The sequence below is a fragment of the Hypanus sabinus genome, chromosome 9, assembly GCF_030144855.1.
Source record: "Hypanus sabinus isolate sHypSab1 chromosome 9, sHypSab1.hap1, whole genome shotgun sequence".
Lineage (NCBI taxonomy): Eukaryota > Metazoa > Chordata > Chondrichthyes > Myliobatiformes > Dasyatidae > Hypanus > Hypanus sabinus.
The window spans coordinates 69,486,075-69,511,867 of record NC_082714.1 but is presented as its reverse complement, the minus strand read 5'-3'; the positions used below and the strand labels follow the sequence as shown (position 1 = coordinate 69,511,867).

Below are 25,793 nucleotides of genomic sequence, written 5' to 3'. Positions count from 1 at the left end.
ATCCTTTTTCGATTCTCTTGATTCTATAATATCTTCATATATATTCCTCTTCAAGAAGCAGGAAGTAGGAGGGGCTTATGAGAAATATAGGGTAGCCAGGAAGGAGCTAAAGAAAGGACTTATGAGAGCTCAAAAGGGGCATGAGAAGGCCTTGGCACGTAGGATTAAGGAGAACCCCAAAGCGTTCTATGCATATGTGAAGAATAGGAGGATGACAAGAACGAAGGTGGGACCACTGAAGGATGAAGAGGGCAACATGTGCCTGGAAGCGGAGGAGGTTGCGGAGGTCCTAAATGAATACCTTGCTTCAGTATTCACAAGTGAAAAGGATCTTGATCAGGATGAGGTCAAAGTAGAGTGGGGCTATGTGCTGGACAGTGTGGAGATTAAGGAAAAAGAAGTGCTGGATCTTCTTAAAAACATTAAGATTGATAAATCCCCAGGGCCGGATATGATACACCCCAGGTTGCTGTGGGAATTGAGAGAAGAGATCGCAGGAGCATTAGCTATGCTCTTTGAATCCTCTTTGGATAAAGGGGAAGTGCTGGAGGACAGCAGAATGGCAAATGTAGTTCCCTTGTTTAAAAAAGGTAATAGGGAGAAACCTGGGAACTATAGACCGGTGAGTCTTGCGTCAGTGGTATGCAAACTACTGGAAAGGATTCTTAAGGATAGGATCTACGAGCATTTGGAGAAGTACAGTCTACTCATGGATAGTCAACATGGCTTTGTGCCTCATGAGCCTGATTGAGTTTTTTGAAGAAGTAACAAAAGAAATTGATGAGGGTAGGGAAGTGGATGTGGTCTACATGGACTTTAGCAAAGCATTTGACAAGGTCCCTCATGAGAGACTCATCCAGAAAGTCATGAGGCATGGGATAAGTGGAACCTTGGCTGTTTGGATAGAAAAATTGGCTTAAAGGAAGAAAGCAGAGGGCAGTTGTGGAAGGAAAGTATTCTGCCTGGAGGTTGGTGACTAGTGGAGTGCCACAGGGATCTGTCCTGGGACCCCTGTTATTTGTGATTTTTATAAATGACCTGAATGCAGAGGCAGAAGGATGGGTGAGTAAGTTTGTGGATAACACAAAGATTGGAGGAGTTCTGGATGGAGCTGTAGGTTGTCGAAGGTTACAAGAGGATATTGACAGGCTGCAGAGTTGGGCAGAAAAATGGCAGATGGAGTTCAATCTGGACAAGTGTGAGGTGATGCATTTAGGAAGGTCAAACCAGAAGACTGAGTACAGGATTAATGGTCAGTTACTTAGTAGTCAGATACTGGGTAGTCAATATACAGAATCATACGCTTTGGTTATATTATATTAACCGAGAGGACTGTCCGGTTTGGGTTTCTTTTGAAGCTAACTCTGTTAATGAATTTTCTATCATCTCTCTTCTCGGATCTTCAATTCCTTTATTTTTAAGTAAACTAACCGATAGTTTTGTAGTTAAACATACTTTGAGGATTTGGATACAATTTAGAAAATAGAGATTTTCTCTTTCAAGTCCCATTTTTTCTAACTATTTTTTTAAACCTTCTGTGACTGATGTAATTTTTAAAGATTGGGATAGATTGGGTATTAAATGCTTCCAGGATTTACTTATTGGAGGAAGTCTCTTTTCATTTGAGCAGTTGTCAACTAAATATAGCTTACCAAAAACCCACTTTTTTTGTTATTTTCAAATTAGAGATCTTCTGCAATCTCAATTACATACATTTCCTAAAAGTCCTGATAAGAATTTATTAGATGTAATTTTTAATTTGAAACCTATTCATAACTGATCAATATCTAATATTTATGGTATGTTGTTGGGAATGAGAAACGTTCCTTTAGACAAAATTAAAAATCCCTGAGAACAAGATTTACAGACTTCAAATTCTGAGGAAACTTGGAATGAAATTTTTATATTAGTTAATACCTCATCGTTGTGTGCCCGTCAATCCCTCCTACAATTTAAAGTAATCCATAGGGCCCACATGACTGAAGATAAGCTGTCTCGTTTTTATTCAGATATATCTCCCTATTGTGACAGAGGTAACGATGGAAAGGCTTCATTAATTCATATGTTCTGGACATGTCTGAGTCTTGAAAAATACTGGAAGGAAGTATTTCAAACTTTTTCTCTTCTTTTTAAAGTAAATTTTAAACCAAACCCTTTGACTGCGTTATTTGGTATAGTTGGAGGAAAAATATTATCTTGGAGACACCTGATTTGCACATTTTGGTTTTTAGTTCTCTTATAGCTAGGAAGGATGTTGCTCCGCCTACTCATACCCAATGGCTAAGCAATGTCATGTCATGCTTAAATTTAGAGAAGATTCGCTATACAATTTCTGAATCAAGGCAACACTTTCTAACATTGTGGGGACCTTTTTTGAGTTATTTTCAGAATCTTTAATTTGTTATCAAGTACAGATGTTGGCTAATATTATGTTTTACTATATGATAAGGATTTTTTTTTTCCTTTTTTCTTTCTTTACCAAACAGCTTTTCTTGGTAGTGGGTTTGGATTTTTTTTGTATTATAAAATTATTACTTTTCAATATTCTGATTCAATTTAATTTACATGAACATGGGGTAATGAGACTATGTGTGATTCACATATATTGTAATTGATATATGATATATATCCTCCTGTACAGTGAATTCTTTTTTGTAAGAAATCAATAAAAACATTGAAAAATAAAAAAGATCATTACTAATGCCTCTCCAATCTCCTCAGCCACCTCTTTTAGAACCCTGTGGTGTAGCCCATCTGGTCCAGGTGATTTATCTATCTTCAGATTTTTAAGCTTCCCAACACCTTCTGGTTTGTAACTTCCAGTCAAGGTAGTGCCATTGAACAACAATCCCTTCAATTATTTCACTTCTCTACATCTTCTGCTTGTTCTTTTTGTCTTGATTATTTTACGGAAACTGCTGGAGCTCGTGACACACAGTTTGGAATTTGATTGAATGATCTAGCACTCTCTTGCATCCAGAGAGGACCAAGAGCATGAAAACAAGCTGCCTCATGGAAAAGACCAGAGGTGGGGAGCAAGGTCCTGAACAACTCCATTTTGAGTTGTTGAGGAAAACTGAAGCATCAAAGTGAATGGGGAAGAGGTTAGTGGTCACTCTCAATGGAGGACACAATCAGTAACTCGGTCGACGGTGTTTGGTTCTGGCATGGTGTTGCCCTTCATGGAAGGACTGAGTACGTGTGGCCACTCTCCTCAAATGCTGACAAAAAGATGTTTTCAATTTTCTGAGATTCATGTGATTATTGGACTGTACTTTATATTGGTCTTCTTCAGTTTTTCAGTGTTTTCTTTCTTGTGGCTGATTGGTGGGTGGGTGATCTGTTGCTTTGAGAGAGGGTCTGACATTCTTGATGGTGTTTTTTGTGAGGGTGATCTGTTAGGGGAAGAGGGTGGGGGGGTTGGGATTTGCGAGTTTTGTTTCCCTTTTTTCATGTAGGGGGACTTGATGCCTTTTCTTTCAACCCCATCTATGGTTTTTCCTGTATTTCATGACTATCTGGAAAGGACGAATATTAGAGTTTATTGTACATTAATACTTTGACAATAAAAATTATCATTTTGACCTTTGAACTTTCTCCTTAGTAATAGCAATGACACTCACTTCTGCCCCTGATACTCATGCATTTCTGGCATTCTACTAGTGTCTTCCACAATGAAGAATGAAGTAAAATACTTATTAAGTTCCCCTATCCTCATTTATCCCCATTACTACCTCTCCAGCATCATTTTCCTAATGGTCCAATATCCACCCTCATCTCTCTTTTACTCCTTACACATCTGAGAAATTTTATTTTGTATCCCCTTATATTATTGGCTAGATTATCTTCATATTTAATCTCTTCTCTCCTTATGGCTTTTATTGTACCTTCTGTTGGTTTTTAAAACCTTCATAATCCTCTACTGACTTTAGCTCTATTATATGCCCTCTTTTGCATTTCTGTTGTCTTTGATTTCCTTGTCTGTGACAGTTGCTTCATTCTTCCTTTAGAATATTCCCTCATTTTTGGGATACATCTTTCCTGCGCCTTCTGAACTTCCACCAGAATCACCAGCCATTGCTGGTCTGTCATCATCTGTGCTGGTATCCCCTTCCAATTAATTTTGGCCAGCTTCTCACTCATACCTCCGCAGTTCCCTTTACTCCTCTGTAGTAATGATACGTCAGATTTTAGCTTCCCCTTCTCAAAGTGCAGGGTGAATTCTATCACATTATGATCACTGTCTCCTAAAGGTTTCTTTACCTTAAGATTCCTAATCAAATCTAGGTCATTACATGACATCCAATCTATAATTGCTATTCCCCTAGTGACCTCAACCACAAGCTGCTTTAAAAAGCCATCTCTTGGGCATTCTACAAATTCCCTCTCTTGGGATCCAGCACCAACTGGATTTTCCCAATATATCCACCTATTGAAATCCCCCATGACTATCATAATAGTGTCCTTTTTACTTGCCTTTTCTATCTTCCGTTGTAATTTGTAGTCCACATCCTGGCTTCTGTTCACATGCCTATAGGATCTCTTCAGGATCTTTTTATCTTTGCAATGTCTTAACTCAACCCACAAGGATTCTGATCCTATGTCACCTGTCTAAGGATTTGGTATCATTTCTTACCAATAAAGCCACCCTACCCTCTCTGCTTACCTGCCTACACTTTGATACAATGTGTATCCTTAGATGTTCAGCTCCCAACTATGATCTTTTTTCAGCCATGAATTGAAGATGCCATATCATTCCTGCCAATCTCTAACTGTGCTATGAGATCATCTACCTTATTCCATATACTGCATGCATTTAATTATTCTTTGATTATGGCCCTGGGAGACTTCATCTCATCCTGCTGACTGCAGTTTTACCCCGTCATCTGCCCGTCCTTGCTTATAGTTTCACTGCACACTGCTTCTGCTTGTATACCAGCTGACCCATCCACAGCCTTATCACTCCATTCCCACCCCCTTCCAAATTAACTTAAACTCTCTCCAACATCTTTAGCAAAGCTGCCCACAAGGACTTTGGTCCCACTCCAGTTCAGATGTAGCACATTCTTTTTGTACAGTTCATACATTGACCAGAAGAGATCCAAATGATCCTGAAATATGAAACCCTACCCCTGCACCAATTTTTCAGTCATGCATTAACCTGCCAAATCATCCTGTCCTTATGGCACATGGAATGGGCAGAAATCCAGAGATTAAAGCCCTGAAGCTCCTGCTTTTCGGTTTTCTGCCCAACTCCCCATATTCTCTCTTCAGTACCTCTTCTGTTTTCCTACCCATATTGTTGGTACCAATATGCGCCATGGCTTCCAGCTGTTCACCTTCCCCTTTAGAATTGCACGGACTGATCAGAGATATCCCTGACCCTGGCACCCAGGAGGCAACATAACATCACAATGTCTCTTTCTCACCCACAGAATCTGTTCCTCTTATTATGGAATCCTCTTCACCCTCCCCACTTCCCTTCTTAGCCACAAAGCCAGAGGCCTGGTCACTGTGGCATCCCCCTAATAGTTTGTTCCCCAAACAGTATCCAAAGTGGTAAACTTATTACTGAATGGTTGGCCACACTGGCTGGCCTTTTCCTCTCCTCACAGTCACCCTGTGAGGTGACTCCTGCAACTTAAGGGTGACTACCTTCCTGTAGCTATCTATCACCTCCTCATTGTCCCCATTCCCACAGTTCCTATCGCCTCCTTGTGGTCCTCATTCCTGTAGCTACCTGTCTCCTCCTCATTCTCCCATATGAGCCAAAGATCATTGAACAGCAGCTTCAGTTCCTTAAGACAGTCACTAAGAAGCTGCAGCTTGATCCACATTCTCCAGATATAGTTATCAGCGAGACTGAAGGTCTCCCAAATTTCCCACATCTCAAGGAACACACCACTATCTCCAGATCCATTCTCAGTGCACTAGTGATGTACTAATGGGAATAAAATGTAACAGAAACTTAACTTAGAATCTCCACCTGTGCTTGCCTGAGACAATTCACACTGAAGCCTTTTGAGCCCATTCCAACAATAGTTGCTCCACTTACACCTTTCTTTTTATTTGCCCCTCACTGATTGCTTAAAGCTGAGAAACAACACAATGCTTTTTAAATCTCATGCTGCATCACCAACGACCTCTCACACTGATTATTGTCCACTTTTTCACTAGCCCATGAAATATCTGAATGGACTATGAACCTTTATGCACTATAATCTTTCTCTCTTTTTGCAATAATTATTTTATTAATAGAACTTAGTGTAATTTACAGTTTTTGTAAGGCATTGCGGTTTACTACTACCGCAAAACAACAAAAGTCAAAACATATGCCAATGATATCGGGCCTGATTCTGATCAACACATTAGACACTAGAAGACACTAGACTACAGCACAGCATAGGCCCTTCAGCCCTCGATGTTGTGCCGACTCATATATTCCTTAAATAAAGTACTAAACCCACACTACCCCATACCCTCTATTTTTCTTTCATCCATGTGCCTGTCAAAGAGGCTCTTAAGTACCCTTAATGTTTTAGCCTCCTTATACACTACCATCTCCTTACCATTGATATACTCCTTACCATCCCTGGCAAGTCATTCCAGGCACCCACAACCCTCTGTGTAAAAAACTTACCCCTGATGTCTCCCCTAAACTTCCCTCCCTTAATTTTGTACATATGCCCTCTGGTGTTTGCTACTCGTGCCCTGGAAAACAGGAACTGGCTATCCACCCTATCTATGCCTTTAATAATCTTGTAGACCTCTGTCAAGTCCCCTCTCATCCTTCTATGCTCCAAAGAGAAAAGTCCCAGCTCTGCTAACCTTGCCTCATAAGACTTGTTTTCCAAACCAGGCAACATCATGGTAAATTTCCTCTGCACCCTCTCCACAGCTTCCACATCCTTCCTATAATGAGGTGACCAGAACTGAACACAATACTCTGAGCAACACACACAAAATGCTGGTGGAACACAGCAGGCCAGGCAGCATCTATAGGGAGAAGCACTGCCGATGTTTCGGGCCAAGAGCCTTTGTCAAGACTAATGTCAGGTCCTGACGAAGGGTCTCGGCCCGAAACATCGACAGTACTTCTCCCTATAGATGCTGCCTGGTCTACTGTGTTCCACCAGCATTTTGTGTGTGTTGCTTGAATTTCCAGCACCTGCAGATTTCCTAGTGTACCCTAAGTGCGGTCTCACCAGAGATTTGTAGATTTTCAACATCACCTCTCTACTCTTGAACTCAATCTCCCTATTAATGAAGCCTAGCATCCCATAAGCCATCTTAACTATCCTATCAACCTGTGCAGCGACCTTGAGGGATGTGTGGATTTGAACCCCAAGGTCCCTCTGTTCATCCACAGTCTTAAATAACCGACCATTAACCCTATACTCAGCCTTCTGGTTTGTCCTTCCAAAATGCATCACCTCACACTTATCCAGACTGAACTCCATCTGCTACTTTTCTGCCCAACTCTGTCTATATCCTCTAATAACCTTCAACAACCTACAGTTCCATCCACAACTCCTCCAATCTTCGTGACATCTGCAAACTTACTTACCCATCCTTCCGCCTCTTCATCCAGGTCATTTATAAAAATCACAAAGAGCAGGGGTCCCAGGACAGATCCCTGTGGCACTCCACCAGTCACCGACCTCCAGGCAGAATACTTACCTTCCACTACTACCCTCTGTTTTCTTCCTGTAAGCCAATTTTTTATCCAAACAGCTAAGGTTCCACTGATCTCATGCCTCATGACTTTCTGGATGAGTCTTTCATGGGGGGACATGGTCATAGACATTTGTTCCATCAGTCAATAACTGGGAATCAACACCCAAAACTTAAATTTCCAGCGTCAGAGGCATGTGCCTTCAGAAGCTTTTAGACCACCATGTGAATTATTTTATCCCAGCGAAGGTACTTTGTCAGTAACAGTGGGCTCTCATTGTACATAAGGAGCTCAATGCAATCACTTGTCTATGCTCACTATATTGAAGTGAACTGTGCAATTGTAAATATCAAAATTGTATTAAAACATTCATTTTTATGTTTGTTTTTAAGAATATATAAACTCCATGTATCTAGAGTTCGAGTAGATTCTCCAGAGGTCCTCCAAGAGTTACCAAGGGAACTCCAAGGCAATGTCTGCTTGTGCCAAATAAATGACCATTTACAGATAAAGCTCTAGTCTCCATGTGGCTCATGAGTCACAACACTCATGTGGTGGGAGCTTTTGATTAGGGAGAGTGAACAAGTGACAATCAACCCAAACTGAAACATATACAAAAATATACTGTAACAATTATGAAAGCAACGTTGAACAAACTAAGTCTGTTGTTTTGAATATATTCAGGCTTTGGGTCTTTGAAAAAAATTAAGCTCTGTCCTGTTGAAGTGACACAGTATACCACTGGATTCATACTAATCAATGACTGTTCCTATTCCCCTTAGACTCTTTTACTGCCAATCAGCTCACCAACCAGAGTACATGGGGAACCCACAGAACCAAAGGGAACATGTAATGTCCACACATCTGCACTGGAAGGCACCAGAGAACCCCAAGTCAGTGGAGCTGAGAAACAGCAGCATTAACTATGGTACCACTGTGCCATTCAATTCATGAGTTATCAGTCTGTAGAGTTTTTTAATGAGTCATTTAGCTGTAGAAAAATATAGCACAGAACCAGGCCCTTTGGCCCATCCAGTTCGTGCTGAGCCATTTGAACTGCTGCTCCCATCAAATTGCACCAGGACCATAGCCCTCCAAAGCCCTACCATCCATGTACTTATCAAAGTTCTCAAACTTTGAAACTGAGCTCACATACACCACTTGTGCTGGCAGCCTATTCCACACATTCACAAGCACTCTGAGTGAAGTTTCCCTTCATGTTTCCCTTAAGCATTTCACCTTCCACCCTTAACCCATGACCTCTAGTTGTAGCTCCACCCAACCTCAGTGGAAAAAGCTCATCCATATCCTCAATTTTGTATACTTCTATCAAATCTCCCCTCAATCTTCTACACTCCAAGGAATAAAATCTTAACCTAATCAATCTTTGCTTATAACTCAGGTCCTCCAGACCCGGCAATATACTTGTAAATTTTCTCTGTATTCTTCCACCCTTATTTACATCTTTCCTATAGGTCAGAGGCAAAATCTGCACATAATACTCTAAATTTGGCCACCAACTCCAACATAACATCCCTTCTCTTTTACTTAGTACTTTGATCTATGAAGGCCAATGTATCAAAAGCTTTCTTTATGGCCCTCTCTATAAGTGACACCACTTTTAATGAATTATGGATCTATATTCCAGATCCCTTTGTCTTACAGCACTCCTCAGTGCCCCACCTTTGCCCAAAAATAGCCTGTCCAAATCCACACTTGGCAGATTTTTTATGATTCCATCAAAATTGGCCTTTCTCCAATTTAAAATCTTAACCCATGGACCAGATTACTTTGAAACTAATGGCATTATGACCACTATATGCAAAATGTTCTCCTACATAAACTTTGTCACCTATCCAGTCTTATTCCCCAATAGCAGGTTAAGTAACGCACACTCTCTCATTGAGATTTCTATGTACTGATTAAGAAAACTTTCCTAAACACATTTGACAAACTCCCATCTAGTCCTTTTACAGTATTGGATTCCCAGTCAATATGTGGAAAGTTAAAATCACCTACTATAACAATGCTGTGTTTCTTGCAGCAGTGTTCAACCTCTACAAATTTGTTCTTCTAAATACCATGGATTGTTGGGTGTTCTATAAAACAGCCCCAATAACACAGTCATACCTTTCTTATTCCTCACTTCCATCCATATCACCTAACTAGGCAGCCCTGACTGAGCACTGCCATGACATTTTCCTTGACTGGTAACATGACTCCTCCTTTAATCCCTCCCGCTCTGTTGCTGTGGTAAACTACGTGTATACCTGTTTGGACACGCCCTTCTGCTAGACTGCTCCTGTGGCTCCTCCCTCAGTCTCCAAGATGTTGTGGTCACGTTTGCAGCTAATAAAAGCCTATCTTTTGCCTCCCTTCTCCGAGAGTTATTGATGGTGCATCAATTTTATTAGCTGCTAATGTGACCACAACAGTTGCAGAACCCCAGAATACTGAGCTGTCAGTCCTCCATCTCCAACAACCAAGTCTCACCAATGGCTGCAATATCATAATTCCATGTGTCGATCCAAATCATATCCTGAGCTCATCTGCTTTTCTTATGATACTCATTGCACTGAAATATATTCAGCTCAGGACATTAGTCACACCAAGCTTAACCCTTTGATTCCTGACTTTGTCTGAGGTCGTAACAACATGTCTCCACAGTCTCTTCTCTATCTGTTCTCGCACTCTGATTCCCATTCCCTTCAACTTTAAAGCACACCCCCCACCCCTGTGCAGCACTAGCAAACCTTCCCACTGGGATATTAGTTCCCCTCCAGTTCAGGTGAAAACTACCTCTTCTGTACAGATGCCACCTTCCTTGGAAAAGCGCCCAATGATCCAAAACTGATGCCCTCCCTCCTACATCAACTCTTCAGCCATGTTAAACGGCATAATCTTCCTAGTTCTGGCCTCACTAGCTTGCGGCATGATTAGCAATCCTGAGACCACAACCCAGTAAGTGCTGCCCTTTAACTTAGCACCTAACTCCCAAAATTCACTTTGCTGAACCTCATCACACTTCCTGCCCATGTCATTGATACCTACATGGACTATGATCTCTGACTGTTCACTCTCCCACTTAAGATTGCTGAGGACTCAATCTGAGATGTCCCAGACCCTGGCACCCATGAGGCAACATACCATCCAGGAATCTCAATCTCATCCAAAGGATTTCCTTTCTGTTCCCCTAACCAATGAATCTGTCATCGCTATGAATCACCTCTTCTCTCCCCTACCCCCTCACTTCCCTTTGAGTAACAGAGCCAGACTCAAAGCCAGAGAAGTGACTACTGTGGCTTTCTTCTGTTAGGTCATTTCCATCTTCCCCACCCCCCCCCCCCCCCCCACCACCACACACAACAGTATCCAAAGTGGTATACCTTTTATTGAGGGGGAATTGAGAAATGAACATTATTCGTGGCAATTGATCCAAAGCAAAAAAACAGCAAGTGCAATTTTAAGTTTAATCAAAGACCTTGCTCCTCACCCCCCCATCATATTCAACCAACTAGATCAAATGGATTTAAGCAAGATTAAGATTCTTGATAGTACTTATCTAGAACTTTGCATGGGTGTTGCTCAATCAGTCTTTTTAAGTCCAGACTGTGAAATGTTTTTTTAAGAGATAAAACAATAAACACAATAGAAATGAAAATGATCATATTAACAGTGACAAGAAAAAAATCCTTACCCCAGATGCAATGTAAATGGGGAGAAAGAGCCAGGCGAGCAACATTAAACAATACATTCCCTGAAGAGTAATGATAGAAAGTTATTTCAGAGAGGTCTACTTGTTGCTTTGTCAGAGTCATAAATGCTGAAAAGAGAGCTGCCCATTTACCAGACAGAAATCTTTCATAAAGCTCAGAGGTACACAGATACCTCCTAGAGATATCCCACCTCTGCAATCCTCCTGAGATATCCCCATCATAGTTCCCCACACCACCCGTTATATCCCTTCTCTTGCCACCCTGTTGTACTTTATGTTCTGCAGGCTCAATTATGCCATGTAAATGCAGGGTTTTCTCACATGAATAGAGTACCTGTAGTTAACCTCAGAAACACTTCAGCTTATATTTTAGGTAAACATTATGGCCCCTTTACACAAAAAGCACCATCAAAAAAGGGCCATGGAGTGGTTGAGGGAATTGTCTACAGGGCAGGATAATATACAGTTATGATGCAAAGTCATATTGATTACCATGAAGTCAAAACTCCTGAATAAAATAGGCGGAACTGTGAAAAATACATTTAAATGTAATTTTTGTGTAGGTTTCTGGCTGCAATAGAGAAGAGTATAAAAGAGACTCCTCAGAATGTGGCCTGGAATGGAGGGCTGTAGTTTTTAGGAGAGATTGGGTAAACTGGGTTTATTCTCACTGGTGTGTAGGAGACTGTGAGAAAATCTTACAGGGGTCTATAAAATTACAAGGGCCATAGACACAAGAAATAATCAGTCTTTTTCCCCAGGGCAGGGAAGTCTAGAAGCAGAAGACATGGGTTTAAAGAGAGTGAAAAAAAATCAAAGGAGATCTGGAGGATATGTTCTTCACACAGATGCTATTGGAGGTGATGGAAGTAGATACAGTGACAAGTTTCAAAAGCATTTGGGTTGGAGAGATGTAGAGAGAGACAGGTCTAATTTAGGAAAAAGGGATAAAAGGGATTAGCATAGATTAGCATCACAGTAGGCATTGACAAACTGGCCAATTTTTGCACAGTAGGATTCTATGAAGCAAAGTGGGAGAAGGCCACTTTCCAGATCATGAGACAAAAGTAGCAGTCATTCTAAAGAGAAATATTAATAGTTCAGTCTCCAAAAAGGTGAACAATGTGGAGGCAAGTCCAAGGAACCCTGGATGTCAATAGATAAAGTGTGTTGGATATAAAATGGAAACAAATGACAGATAAAGAGAAATTAACAAATCAATTAGGGGGGCAAAGAGTATCACTGGCAGATAAGGCTAACGAAAATTCCACGGTATTATGTAGTGTTGTGGTGAGCAATTGGTCAGACAGACAAGGAAACTCGTTAACTCAACAATCATTTTATTGAGATAGACACAAGAACCAACACACAGTACCAGTTATTAGAAAATCAGGGGCAGGCTGTCGATCACTCCCAGCCCTCCAGAGCATCACATTGCCCCCACCCGAGGTGTCAGTTATCCCTAGCAACCCCAGAGTTATAACAAAGTTCAAAAGTCCCAGTGGGTGTTGATACTGACGCCTGTTTGCTTGAGGCAAGAGGAAGGGCATCCGGAGCCTCGCTGGGTCAGTGGTGGCCAAGGACTGACACGGTGCAGTACGGCTGCCTTCCGCCACTCAGGAAACCGCACCGGATATGCTACATCGGAGATGCAGTTGAGCACCTCTCCCGGCCCCTTCCAGAGCTTCCAAGCCTGGGGGATAGTCCCATACTGGGGCCCAGCCCTTCTGGGAAGTGCAAACATTGCAGCAGCACACGAACAGCTCCACATCCTGCCTGTACCCAGGCCAGTAGAAACATTCGTACAGCCTGCCCAACTCTGAGATGGCTGGCCGCCACCAGCCCGTGCACTGACCCCAATACCATAGCGCAGAGCTCCCGGGGTACCACCAGCTGCAAGAGATGTCTGTCACCGTGGGACAACTGCCACCACTGAACACCAACCCATCGCACACCTCCAGTGTTCCCCACTGCGAGTATAATCTCTGAGTCCGGGGCGGAGTCCTCTGCCCATTTCGGACGTCGTCCCACTCACCTGCGCTGCTTGTGGTCCTCAGTGGGGGGGTAGTCACTGACTTGTCACCGTCATTTGCCCGTGGTTCAGCTGTGTTGCGTTGGGCCGTTGCCGGGAGCCGGTGTGAGACCGGCGGTGGTCGCTGATCCTGCTGGGGTCGCTTCCTGGAGCTGTCCTGCCAGAGAGCCACGGTCTCAGCATCGAGGTAGAGTGTTACCTCCAACACTCCACACGGGCCTCCAGCGGGACAGCAGGTCCAGGCCAAGGATGCAGGACTCTCGGATGTGGGCGAGCCACACGTCGTGCTCCATTGCGACGTGCGGCCTCCTCTTCCCTCACATCGTCCGCAACCGGACCGCTGTCGTTGTTGACCCAGGCGGGGATGGCTGGGCCTTGTTGGGGAGAACACTGGGACCGAAGATGGTGATGGTTGACCCCGTGTCCACCAACGCCCGGCATCGGATGCCCTCCAGCATGCAGTCAGCATATAAGCCTCGCTCTTCACCCGAACGGCCCACCCGGAGTGGCAACAATGGAGGGATTCTGCTGGAGGTCTTGGGCGCATTGCTCGTTCGGCATTTCCCAATGGCTGCGCTGGGCTGCGGCATGGTGCCGGTGTGGGGCATTCCCGGGCCAAATGACCTGCCTCACCGCGTGGATCATTTCGTGGGCCTCGGCGCTGGTCGGGCCTGTCTCACAGGCTCCTCCTCCATCTCAGTGACACAAGCTCAGGCTCGCAGCGTGTGGGGCGATGCAGGGACACCTTGGGGTCTAAAATTGCTTCTGCCCTCTCCAGATGGTGATGCCAGGCAAACATGCTGCCGAAGGCCGCTCCGGCTTCAGCGCCTTTACAAAGGCGTGGAGGGCGAGCTCTTCCCAGGCCACTGGAGGGGACTGGGGGTGGCTGTGCTGATCATAGTGATGGAGAGCAACTGCTAATGCCCCCAGGCTTTCTCCGGTATGGCGCCATCTGCCCTCATTGTTTCCGCCAGCGGCTTCTGCTCGAAACGTCACTACAGGGCCTGTAGTCACGCTGCTCCACCGGTGCTAGGTCGAGGAGGGCCCATAGGGAATCCCTGCAAATGCCAAAGCAAGGCACCGCCATCTCTGTGGGGCTCCACTCATTGTGCCGTGTGGTGAGTTTGACTTGCGCAGGTAATGCTCCAGGCGGCTGGTATCAACGTATCTGGGGAGTGGGCCTTGAGGCACAAACCATCAAAGCCCTTTAGTCATTCTCTTGCTCCAGCAGCGTCTGCCATGTTGCCCAACCTCCCACGACAATGGTGCTTTGGGTTCCCACATGGCCGGGTCACAATAGAGGCGAGTGATCTGTCGCCTATAATTTCCCAGCTTACTTTTTGAGCCTTTTTTTAAACAATGGAACCACATGAGCTATCCTCTAATCCTCTGGCACCTCACCCATGGATATCGACATTTTAAATATTTCTGCCAGGACCCCTGCAATTTCAACTCTAGTCTCCCTCAAAGGAGAATACCCTGTCAGGTCCTGGGGATTTATCTACTCTGATTTGCCTCAAGACAGAGTATAAGTTCCATGACTTCCCTACTTGTTTGCCTTGCTTCCATAGTTTCTACTTCTAGTTTCCTAAGTAAATACAGATGCAAAAAACTCATTTAATATCTCTCCCATTTCTTTTGGTTCCATACATAGCCAACCACTCTGATCTCCAAGTGGACCAATTTTATCCTTTACTATCCTTTTGCTCTTAACATACCCTGTAGAAGTTCTTAGGATTATCCTTCACCCTGACTGCCAAAGCAACTTCATGTCCAAATATCTGACACCCATCTTTTAGCTAACTTTACCATAATATCAGCTCAAAAATACATGTCAAGCTCATTAATCTTTTAATTAACAAATTATGGCACTACATGAAAATTACATCTGCACCTACCTTGCTTTCACTGATGCAAATTGGTCTATGATGTGATCAAAGTCAGTTTTTCAGTTTCTTCTCTTTCTACACTCAGCAGAACAAAATCATAGAGTCTGCCTTGACCCATGGAGGCTCTCAACTATGAAAGTATTAGTTTTAACTTGCTGAATGATCTCTCACAGCTGGCGATGGAAACTGCGATGGTTAGCATTATCTGAATAGCAATGCAAAGATTGGGGAAGACGCTCTCATCTCCATACTGAACAATAAATTCAAGAAACTCTTTAGGTCTTGATATTTTCATGTTGACCCGCCTTGATAGCAACATTCTGCAATCTAAAATTTCTTCATATAGCTGCTGTCCATCAACATCTGATCTGTACAATTCGCCCAAATTTTCACACTTCTTCTTTAGGTCGTTACTGTCGGCGCCATAACACAGTCCCTCGACATTGAGAAGAAACCCAAACTTGGTGTCAGTGTCGTGCAAATGAGCAGACCTTTTGTCCATTTCTCTGTGAAGACGGTCAAGTATTCCCCTCATGACTCTTTCCATTTCCTCCTTAGCTGTTAACCCAGCATCTCCCAAGTTCTCATCAGACATTCGTTTCTTTTGTCTCTGACATCTTTCAACTTCAATATTCCATTCTTGACAGAGACCGACTCCTTTGAGTGACTCATTGACCAATACTTCTCTTTCATCATAAAAATGATCTCGGAGGGCTTTCAAGTCCAGGGCAGCATCACGGAAGTTCATGCTAGGATCCTGCAGCCTCTTTTTTTAATTTTTTTTTTATTGAGCTTTCAAATGATTACAGAAAGAAGAAATAAAAAAAATCTACCCTTCCCCCTCCCCTTAACCCCTCCCCCCCTAACATCCCTATTGAAGAAAAGAAAAAGAAAAAGAAGAAAAAAGAAAGAAAGAAAGAATGCCTGGATATCGGAAGATCCCTACATGCTCCATGGAGTTCATAATAACTTTAGTATATATATATTTCTTTCTTTCCCCAAATAACCAATTATTTTATCTTCGGAGCACCTATATATTTAATCCTGTCTTTGTAAATAAGGGTGCCAAATTTTCAAAAATGTTTCATATTTATCTCTTAAATTATAAGTAATTTTTTCAAGTGGAATACAGCTGGAAATTTCATTCTTCCAACGATCTATACTTGAGTATGAATCCGATTTCCAAGTAACTGCAATAGCCTTCTTGGTTACTGCCAGCGCAATTTTTATGAATTCTTTCTGATATTTATTCAATTTTGGTTTCAGTTGGTTTCAGTTTCAATATTACCTAATAAAAATAATATTGGGTTATGCAGAAGTTGTGTTCCAATAATTTGTTCCAGTAAAACTCTTAAATTTGTCCAAAAAGGTTGAATTTTAGAACAAGACCAAGTAGAATGTAAAAAAGTACCAATTTCTTGGTTACATCGGAAACACTGATCAGATAAATTTGGGTTTAATTTATTTATTTTTTGTGCTGTAATATATAATTGATGTAAAAATTGTATTGCACTAATCTTAACCGGACATTTATTGTATTTGTCATACTATCAAGACATAGTCTTGACCAATTTGTTTCTTCAATTTTAATATTCAAGTAACTTTCCCATTTTTGTCTTGACTTATGGATTCCTTGTTTAATTGCCTGTTTTTGAATCGAACTATACATACAAGAAATAGTTTTTTTAGCTTTTCCTTTTTGAATTAAAATTTCTATTTCATTAGATTTCAGCAATAACATTGTTTGACCCAATTTTTCTCTTAAATAAGCCCTTAATTGGAAGTAACAAAAAAGAGTGTTGTTTGATATTTTATATTTATTCTTTAATTGATCAAATGACATTAATATTACCTCCTTCAAAACAATCTCCTATATATCTAATCCCTTTTTGAATCCAATTATATAAAAGTTGATTATCCATTGTAAAAGGAATAAGTCTATTTTGAATTAAAGATCTCTACTAATAAAGATTTCTTTATCTCATCATCAACATTTATCTTATTCCATAAGTCAATCAAATGTTTTAATATAGGAGATTCTTTCTTTTCCCATATCCATTTAGATTCCCATTTATATATAAAACCTTCTGGTGTATTTTCTCCTATTTTATCTAGTTCTATTCTAATCCATGCCAGTTTATCTTTATCAAAAAAAGACGCAATAAATCTAAGTTGATTTGCTTTATAATAATTCTTAAAGTTTGGAAGTTGTAACCCTCCTAGGTCAAATTTCCATGTCAATTTTTCCAGCGATGTTCTTGACATCTTACCTTTCCAAAGGACCTTCCTCACACATTTATTTAACACTTGAAAAAATTTCTGCGGTAGTTGTATTGGTAGTGTTTGGAATAAATATTGTAATCTAGGGAATATATTCATTTTTACAGCATTTACTCTGCCTACTAATGTTATTGGTAATGTCATCCATTTATCAAGATCTTCTTGAATTTTTTTCAATAATGGTAAATAATTTAATTTATATAAATTCTTTATATCATTATCAACTCTTATACCTAAATATTTTAAACAGTGTATCGGCCATCTAAATTAATCAACATTGACTATAATCTCCTTTAGTAAGAGGTAAAATTTCACTTTTATCCCAATTTATTTTGTAGCCTGATATTTTCCCATATTCTTCTAATCTAGAGGATAATTTACGCAATGAGTACAACGGGTTTGTTAAATAAAGCAGAACATCATCAGCAAATAAGTTAATCTTGTATTCCTCCTGGTTAACTCTGAAACATTAATATCTGGGTCCATTCTAATTAATTCAGCTAATGGTTCTATCGCCAACACAAACAAAGCAGGTGATAATGGACAACCTTGCCTAGTTGACCTTGTTAACTGAAATGGTGTTGAAATTTGACCATTTGTCACTACTTTAGCTTTGGGATTAGAATGTAACATTTTAATCCATTTTATAAAGAATACTCTTAATCCATATTTTTCCAATACCTTAAATAAAAAATCCCATTCCAATCTATCAAATGCTTTTTCTGCATCTAAAGCAACTGCCACACTTATTTCCTCCCTCTTTTGAGCCAAATGAATTAAGCTAAATAACCGAGTTACATTATCTGCCGATTGTCTATTTTTAATAAATCCTGTTTGATCCATTTGTATTAATTTTGGTAAGTATTTAGATAATCTGTTAGATAAGATTTTTGCTATTATTTTATAGTCAGTGTTTAACAAAGAAATAAGTCTATATGATGTTGGCTTTAAAAGATCTCTATTTTTTTTGGCAATACTATTAAAATAGCTGTCGAAAAAGATTCTGGAAGTTTATGCGTTCTTTCCGTATTAACTCCATAAGAGGAGGAATTAATAAATCTTTAAACTTTTTATAAAATTCAAGCAGAAAACCATCTTCTCCTGGGAATTTATTACTTTGAAATGATCCTAGGGCTTCTTCGACCTCTTTTAATGTAAAAGGCACATCTAATCCCTTCTGTTCTTCCGAATTCAATTTTGGAAGAGTTATTTGTGATAAAAACCTTTCTATCTTGACATTATCATTTTATGATTCTGATATATACAATGCAGAATAAAAGTTGTTAAAAGTTTCATTAATTTCTAAAGGTTTATAAGTAATTTTATTTACTCTTGTCCGAATTGCATTTATCATTTTAGAAGTCTGGTCTGTTTTTAACTGCCATGCAAGGACCTTATGTGCTCTTTCACCTATTTCATAATATCTCTGTTTAGTTCTCATAATTGCTTTTTCTGTTCGATATGTCTGAAGTATATTATATTGTAACTTCTTGTTAACAAGTTGTCTTCGTTTTTCTTCTGTCATATACCTTTGAGATTCTTTTTCTAATTTTGAAATCTCTTTTTCCAATTGATCTATTTCTATCATATGTTCCTTCTTAATTTTAGAAGTATAACTTATTATCTGACCTCTCAAATATGCCTTCATTGCTTCCCACAATATAAATTTATCATCAACTGAATGTGAATTTGTATCTAAAAAAATTGAATCTGTTTTTTCATAAAATCACAAAAATCTTGATGCTTTAGTAATATTGAATTAAATCTCCATCTATAAATTGATTCCTCTTTATCTATCATTAGCATTGTCATTATCAAAGGAGAATGATCTGACAATATTCTTGCTTTATATTCCATATTTTTCACTCTGTCTTGAATATTCGTTGTTAATAGGAAAAAATCTATCCTTGAATAAGTTTTATGTCTATTTGAATAAAATGAATAATCTCTTACTTTTGGGTTAATTCTTCTCCATATATCAATCAAATTTAAATCTTTCATCAATGATAAAGTTAATTTTGCTACTTTTGATTTTGTGACAACTTTTGTTGATCTATCTAAAACTGGATCTAGACAAAAGTTAAAATCTCCACCTATTAGTATTTTGTCATGTGCGTTAGCCAAATTCAAAAAGACCTCTTGTATAAATTTTACATCATTTTCATTTGGTGCATAAATATTCATAAGAATCCATAGTTCTGAAAAAAATTGACAATGTATAATTAGATATTTCCCTGCTGAATCAATTAATATGTTTTTAATTTCTGATGTTCTTTCTCTATTAAGTGTGTTTCTTGTAAAAAAAGCTATATCTGTTTTCATTTTTTAATGTGTGTTAAGATTCTTTTTCTTTTCACCAGTCCATTAAGCCCATTTACATTAAAACTTTAAAAAATTAGTAAATTAGTCATTATTTTTAATTAATATTACCTAATCTTTCAACTTTCGTGGTACCTTGGGGAATCTTTTTATAATTCTCCATGTTGCTATGTGTGTCCCCACCGATCATCCAGGCAAAAAAGGAAAGATAGAAGAAAAATAGGTTATAAAGAAAAAAACAAAATACCCCCCACTAATGTTGTGGATAAAAAAGAACACAACATTACCCCACTCTGTTATACGGGTCATGGCAATCGCCATGATAACACATATGATTCCCATAGCAATCGATCCAAAGCTCCCCAGCTCCCCTGCAACATAAAAAAGTATATATATGAGAAGAAAAAAAAAAGAAAAAATACTGCTCGCAATTAATATTTCTCAAATTTTGTCTTTCTTCCCCTGTATCATCCTTAAATATCCATCAATTCCATTCACTGTCTCTGTCTTCGTCTTTAATCCATTACGCTTGGAAATCTCTATGTGTAGTTAGCAAATACTTGGGAGTTTTTGTGCGAACTCCTCCGCTTCTCGATAACGGTAAAAAATCTTCTTTTTCCATCCTCCCAAAAAATTATCAGTATTGCTGGATGACGCATTATGAATTTATAACCCTTTTCCCATAAAGCTTTTTTCTCTGGGTTAAATTCCTTCTTTCTCTTCAAAAGATTATAACTTATATCAGGATAGAAAAGAACTGCTTTCCCTTCTATCATCAATGGCCCTTTTCTCTTTCTGGCACATTGGACAGCCGCCTTCAGGATCTTTACTTTATCTTGGTATCTTAAGCATTTTATCAAAATTGATCGCGGATTTTGTTCAGCTTGAGGACTTGATCTTAAGGCTCTATGAGCCCTTTCAATTTCAATTAGAGTTTCTCCTTCCATTTCCAATTTTTCAGGGATCCATTTTTGAAAAAACGTTATTGGATTTTCTCCTTCTATGTTTTCTTTAAGTCCAACAATCTTAATATTGTTTTGTCTGCTAAAATTTTCAAGCTTATCCATATTTTCCAACAATTGTTTTCTTTCTGATGTCCAGACAGAGATATTATCTTCCATTTTATTCATTCTTTCAACCATGTCTTCCATTGTAACTTCCAAGTCTATAATTCTCTTTTCCATTTTTTCCTGTCTTTTTATCATTTTATCAAACATAATCTCCATATTTGTTATTTTTTTATTTCTTTTAATGCGTCTAATTTACGCATTATAAGCATCAAAGTTTTTTCTATATTGCCAGAACTTTTACCTCCATCTTCGTCTGATTTTTCCAGAGAATCTGAATCTGCCTCAGATTCACTTTCACTTCCGGTTTCAATCGTAACTGGGATTTGTAGTTCAGGTTGTTTGCGTTTGTGCATGCTCCTTCCTTCACACTTGCACAGTTCTTGTTGGTCTTTTTCTTTAGAAATGGTCAATGTTGCCGCAGTTTCCTGTTCTGATTCACCGGACGAACAATATACCTGAGCCCGCAGTTCTCTGGCAGCAGTGGGCCTTGATTCTGTTCCAATTTGCGTTGTCTTCATGGTAGTAGTTTTCTTCATCTTCCGTTTAGGTGAGACATAGTTTGAAACAATCCAGAGTAGTTTATAAGTAACTCTTAAAAAGTATTTACTAACTTTTCTTCACTCAAACATTAATTTACTGATCTTTTAAGGGAGAGCTGGGTTCCCGCGTCTCAATCCTACGTCATCACGTGACGTCCCATACCGCAGCCTCTTTTGAATAAGGTCAATGCGAATGAGTACTTTGTTCTAAAATCCTAGCAAAATCAGAAAATCGTAACTCAACATACGGTTGTACAGCTGCCCTGCATCACTTCTTGTTTCACTGGTCTCATTTTCATTGTCTATCATGTCCTGGAGGACTTGAAGTATCTCCTCAAGGTACTTTTTAACAGGCTTCACTGCTTCTGTCCTTGCACTCTACCTGGTTTCGGACTCCGACTTACCAACCACAGGCACAGCGTTTTTGAGTTTTTCCCAGTGCTGCGTTGAATGAGAGAAAAACATGTGGAGAGCTTCAATGGCTCCAAAAAACATGACCATCACTGTATCCTGCTTGGCTGCATGTACACCCACCAAGTTGAGTGAGTGATTGTCACAATTCACAAACACTGCCGGGTTGTTTTTCACACTTATTCTTTGATGAACTCCACTTCTGTGTCCAGCCATCACAGCAGCCTTACCATAGCACTGTGACCGACAATCTTGTAGCTCCATTTCATCCTTCTCTAGCTGTTTCAAGATGTCTTCAACCAAGCTCTCAGCATCCTTCTGGCTTATCTGGATAAAACCAAGGAAGGACTCTCTAACACGGACTGTTTTCCTCTCAAAATCAACTTCCACTTACCTCACTACTTCTGACATCTGCTCACGGTGTGCCTGATCAGGAGTTGAGTTGAACATGAGACCATAGTACTTGGCTTTACGAATGCTTCTCAGTAAAACTCTGGCAAACAGTGGATGCTATCATGTGAATGAATTTGTTCTGGACACCCAGTGAAAGATAAGACATGGATCCAGGATGACTTTCCAAATGAGTGAGGTGTTCTTTTATGAAAGGATCAAAGACAGCCAGTAATTTCAGTAAGCCAAGGAAATTTCCCACATTGGTGTTATCGTCTAGCTGAAGTGATTCCCTGTGTCCTCGCAAAGCCAGGTCCTGAGTCACAAAGGATTTTATGCAGTGAAGGATTCTCATCAAGATATCATGCCACTTCTGCTTTTCCTTCTCAATCTGTGACTGAAATACTGCGTCAATAACTCCTCTGTTTCCAGCTAAATTTCTTTCCATTTCTTTCCACCGTGTGAAGCATTCCAGATGATACTTGGCATTTTCATGAACACTAATCCTTTCAAGTGCTTTCCACTGATTGAATCCACTTTCCTGCTCCAATGAGGACTGATAGTCTGACCGGGAATAGAGAAGACAACAGATACAGAATGCAGTCTTTTTAGAAGGGGAATAGACCACCATGAGCGAGTCACTTCCTCACCATGACCATTTCCCAATTTCCTCTTGAACCAAGTTTTGTTCATTGAGCGGTTATTTGTTGGTAGGAAAGGCCCCTCATTCTTCTGGAAATACTTCAAATTCAGCTTTATTATTTCTGTTCTCAATGCATCAGGCGGAAATGCTTTTCCAGTCTCCTTGTCAAACTTCTGAAGTCCAATGTCATGCTGTTCAATCACTTCTGGTATGACAGTTCGAGGCTCTTTGACACCATCCAGTTCACTAGGTTCAGTGTCGTCAGGTTCAATATCGTCAGGTAAAATTTTGTCAATAAACTCAACATCACCACCCCCACCACCATTGTCTTCCCCTCCTGTCAGGTCCACGTTCTCTGTGGCAGCCTCACTCTTAATCTCATCATACTCGGATTTATCTGACTTGACTTCCTCCTCGGCTTGTGACGCATGTGTACTTGATCCACCTTCGGATACTAACAAACTTGTAGCAGGTGCAGGCGACTCCATGGAACATGTCAACCTATTTATTCTGGGCTTTTCAAAGAAGGGCATCAACTTCTTGGCTTCCTCCACCTCTAACTTTCTTCTCTTCCGTCCTTCAGCTCCACTCTCCTTCTTCCTGAAGAAATGTTTCATGGTCTTCTTGCACAATGCTCTGAAATAGGGCCATCCTAGTGCTTCTCACCCATGATAATCACAGACAGATCATACATCTGAAGAAAATTCTTTTTTCACTATCCAAGGATGGCTTGTCTGACTTTAATAGAAACTGCTTAGTGTCGCCCCCTTCAAGTGGCACCCAGGTCACGCCCCATACCTGCCATACCTTAGAAATGTCACTGCGTCTTATTCTCCAAGTCTTAAAGCACTCTATTCGACGTCGTAGCTCCAAACTCGCATACCACTCCTGACACCAATGTTTTGAGCATTTGGTCCATAATGACAGACAAGGAAGCTCTTTAACTCAATAACTGTTTTATTGTGATAAACACAAAACAGACCGGGTACCATATCCCGGAGAGTGAACCCAACCAGTCTCACACAGACAGGGGAGGTGACCATCACACATCCAGGTTACAGGTAGGGTGACCCAAAAATACACAAGTGCATAACTGTATAACCCAAGCTAAAATGTAACAGTAAACGAACTGGAACTTCTCATCACAATCCCACAAAAACATTTTAACACAAGAACAATAAACAGTGCTAGTCATTTGAAATGCAGGGGCGGGCTTTCAATGACGCTCCCCCCCACCTTGAGTGTCACAGTCTATTAAGGACAAGATGCTAACTCTAAGGGACAATCTATATGTAGAGACTGAGGATGCTTTTTATTTGAATTCACTAAGGAAAAGAAAATTACAGTTAAAAAAAATTTGAGGGAGACACTGAAATTCTAAAGCATGTTGTCATTAAAAGGAGGAGGTATTAGATATTAATAGGTTTAATTACTCAGGACCTGATGAGATGTACTGCCACTTCAATGGGAGACAAGGGAGGTGATTATTGGTGCTCAAACAGACAAATGAGTCTAACTTCAATAATTGAGAAGCAATTCGGAGGAACACAATTAATAGGACTTAGAAAATCAGAGATGAATTTAAGGTGAACAGTATGACATTCTCAGGGAGAGTTCCAATTTGACTAATTTGTTTGATTTTTTTGAAAAAGTAAGAAATATTGATAAGGACAATGAAGTTGATGCAAATGTTGCAGAACATATTTTACACTAAGTCTTTGACAAGGAATTAAACAGGAAGCTGGTCCTAGCGGTTATAAATCATGGGATCCACAGCCATTTGGCAAATTGGATCCAGAATCTTGGTGACAAGAGACAAGGTGATGATGGTGGATTTGTGTACCAGAGGGATTAACACAGTTTGTTGTATACACTCACGACTTGGATAAGAGAGTAGCATTATGTTTAATATGTTTGCAGATAACACAAGAGAATGCTGCTGTTGATTGTAAAGAGGAAGTAGATAAGCTACAGGATGATATTAATCAGTGTATAAGATCGCAGGACAATGGTCATTGGAATTTAACCCTTTGAGATGATGCACTTTGGGAGAACACACAGAATGAATGATAGAGACCTCAGTATAAAAGCCTGAGGATCTAAAAAGGTGGCCAGAGAGGTGCATTAGATGGTAAAGAAGTCTTATGGAATACTTTGTGTTGCTTGGATTTCTGGCATCTGGAGATTTTTTCTTGTTTGCATATGGGATACTTGCTTTCATTAACCTTGGCATAGAATATAAAAGCAGAGAGATAACTGTACGGAGACAGCTGAAGAACAGTGTGCAGTTTTGGATATGATATTCTAGAAAGGACACAAAAAGATGGTGGAGAGGGATTCACAAGTATGTTGTCTGGGACAAAGAGAGCAGAAAGTTTCTGTTACGATTCGAGTGACTAGTGGACCAGGTTTTGGTGACTGTACATCTGCTTGAATGGTTGAGCATAATGACTTGATTTTATAAATTACTTACACTCCACTCGTACACACTAACAGCAATTCCAGATGAGGCACCACTCCCAGCCAAACCAATGAAATGACCACTCCCAACATTGCTGGCAAACAGTGATGCTCCAATCTAATACAAGAGAAAGAAACTATGAACATAAAGTGTCGAATCCTGGAAAGCTGAAATAGTCATTAGGTAAAATACTCACTGGGCACCAAGTCATATTCCTGCCAGCCAGAAAGTAACCTTTGACAGTGCTTCTCTTTGTTTTGTACATAGCCTAACAAAGAAAGTAAGGAAAAATTATGGATATCTCAGTCCTAATATGTTTTATTCTGGACAATGATGTGTTACAAATTTGTTCTCTTTGATCATTCATAG

General features: G+C 40.1%; 1 protein-coding gene across 1 annotated transcript in view; it reads right to left on the bottom strand.

The window, feature by feature from the left end:
- The window catches only part of LOC132398850 (sodium/myo-inositol cotransporter 2-like), a 130,895-nt gene that overhangs the window by 96,194 nt on the left and 8,908 nt on the right, over window positions 1–25,793 (bottom strand). The window contains exons 2-4 of the mRNA XM_059978686.1: window positions 25,621–25,692; window positions 25,437–25,541; window positions 11,373–11,432 (exon numbers count right to left, since the gene is read on the bottom strand). Coding sequence (XP_059834669.1) covers window positions 11,373–11,432; window positions 25,437–25,541; window positions 25,621–25,692 — 237 coding nt within the window. The remainder of the gene's footprint in view (window positions 1–11,372; window positions 11,433–25,436; window positions 25,542–25,620; window positions 25,693–25,793) is intronic.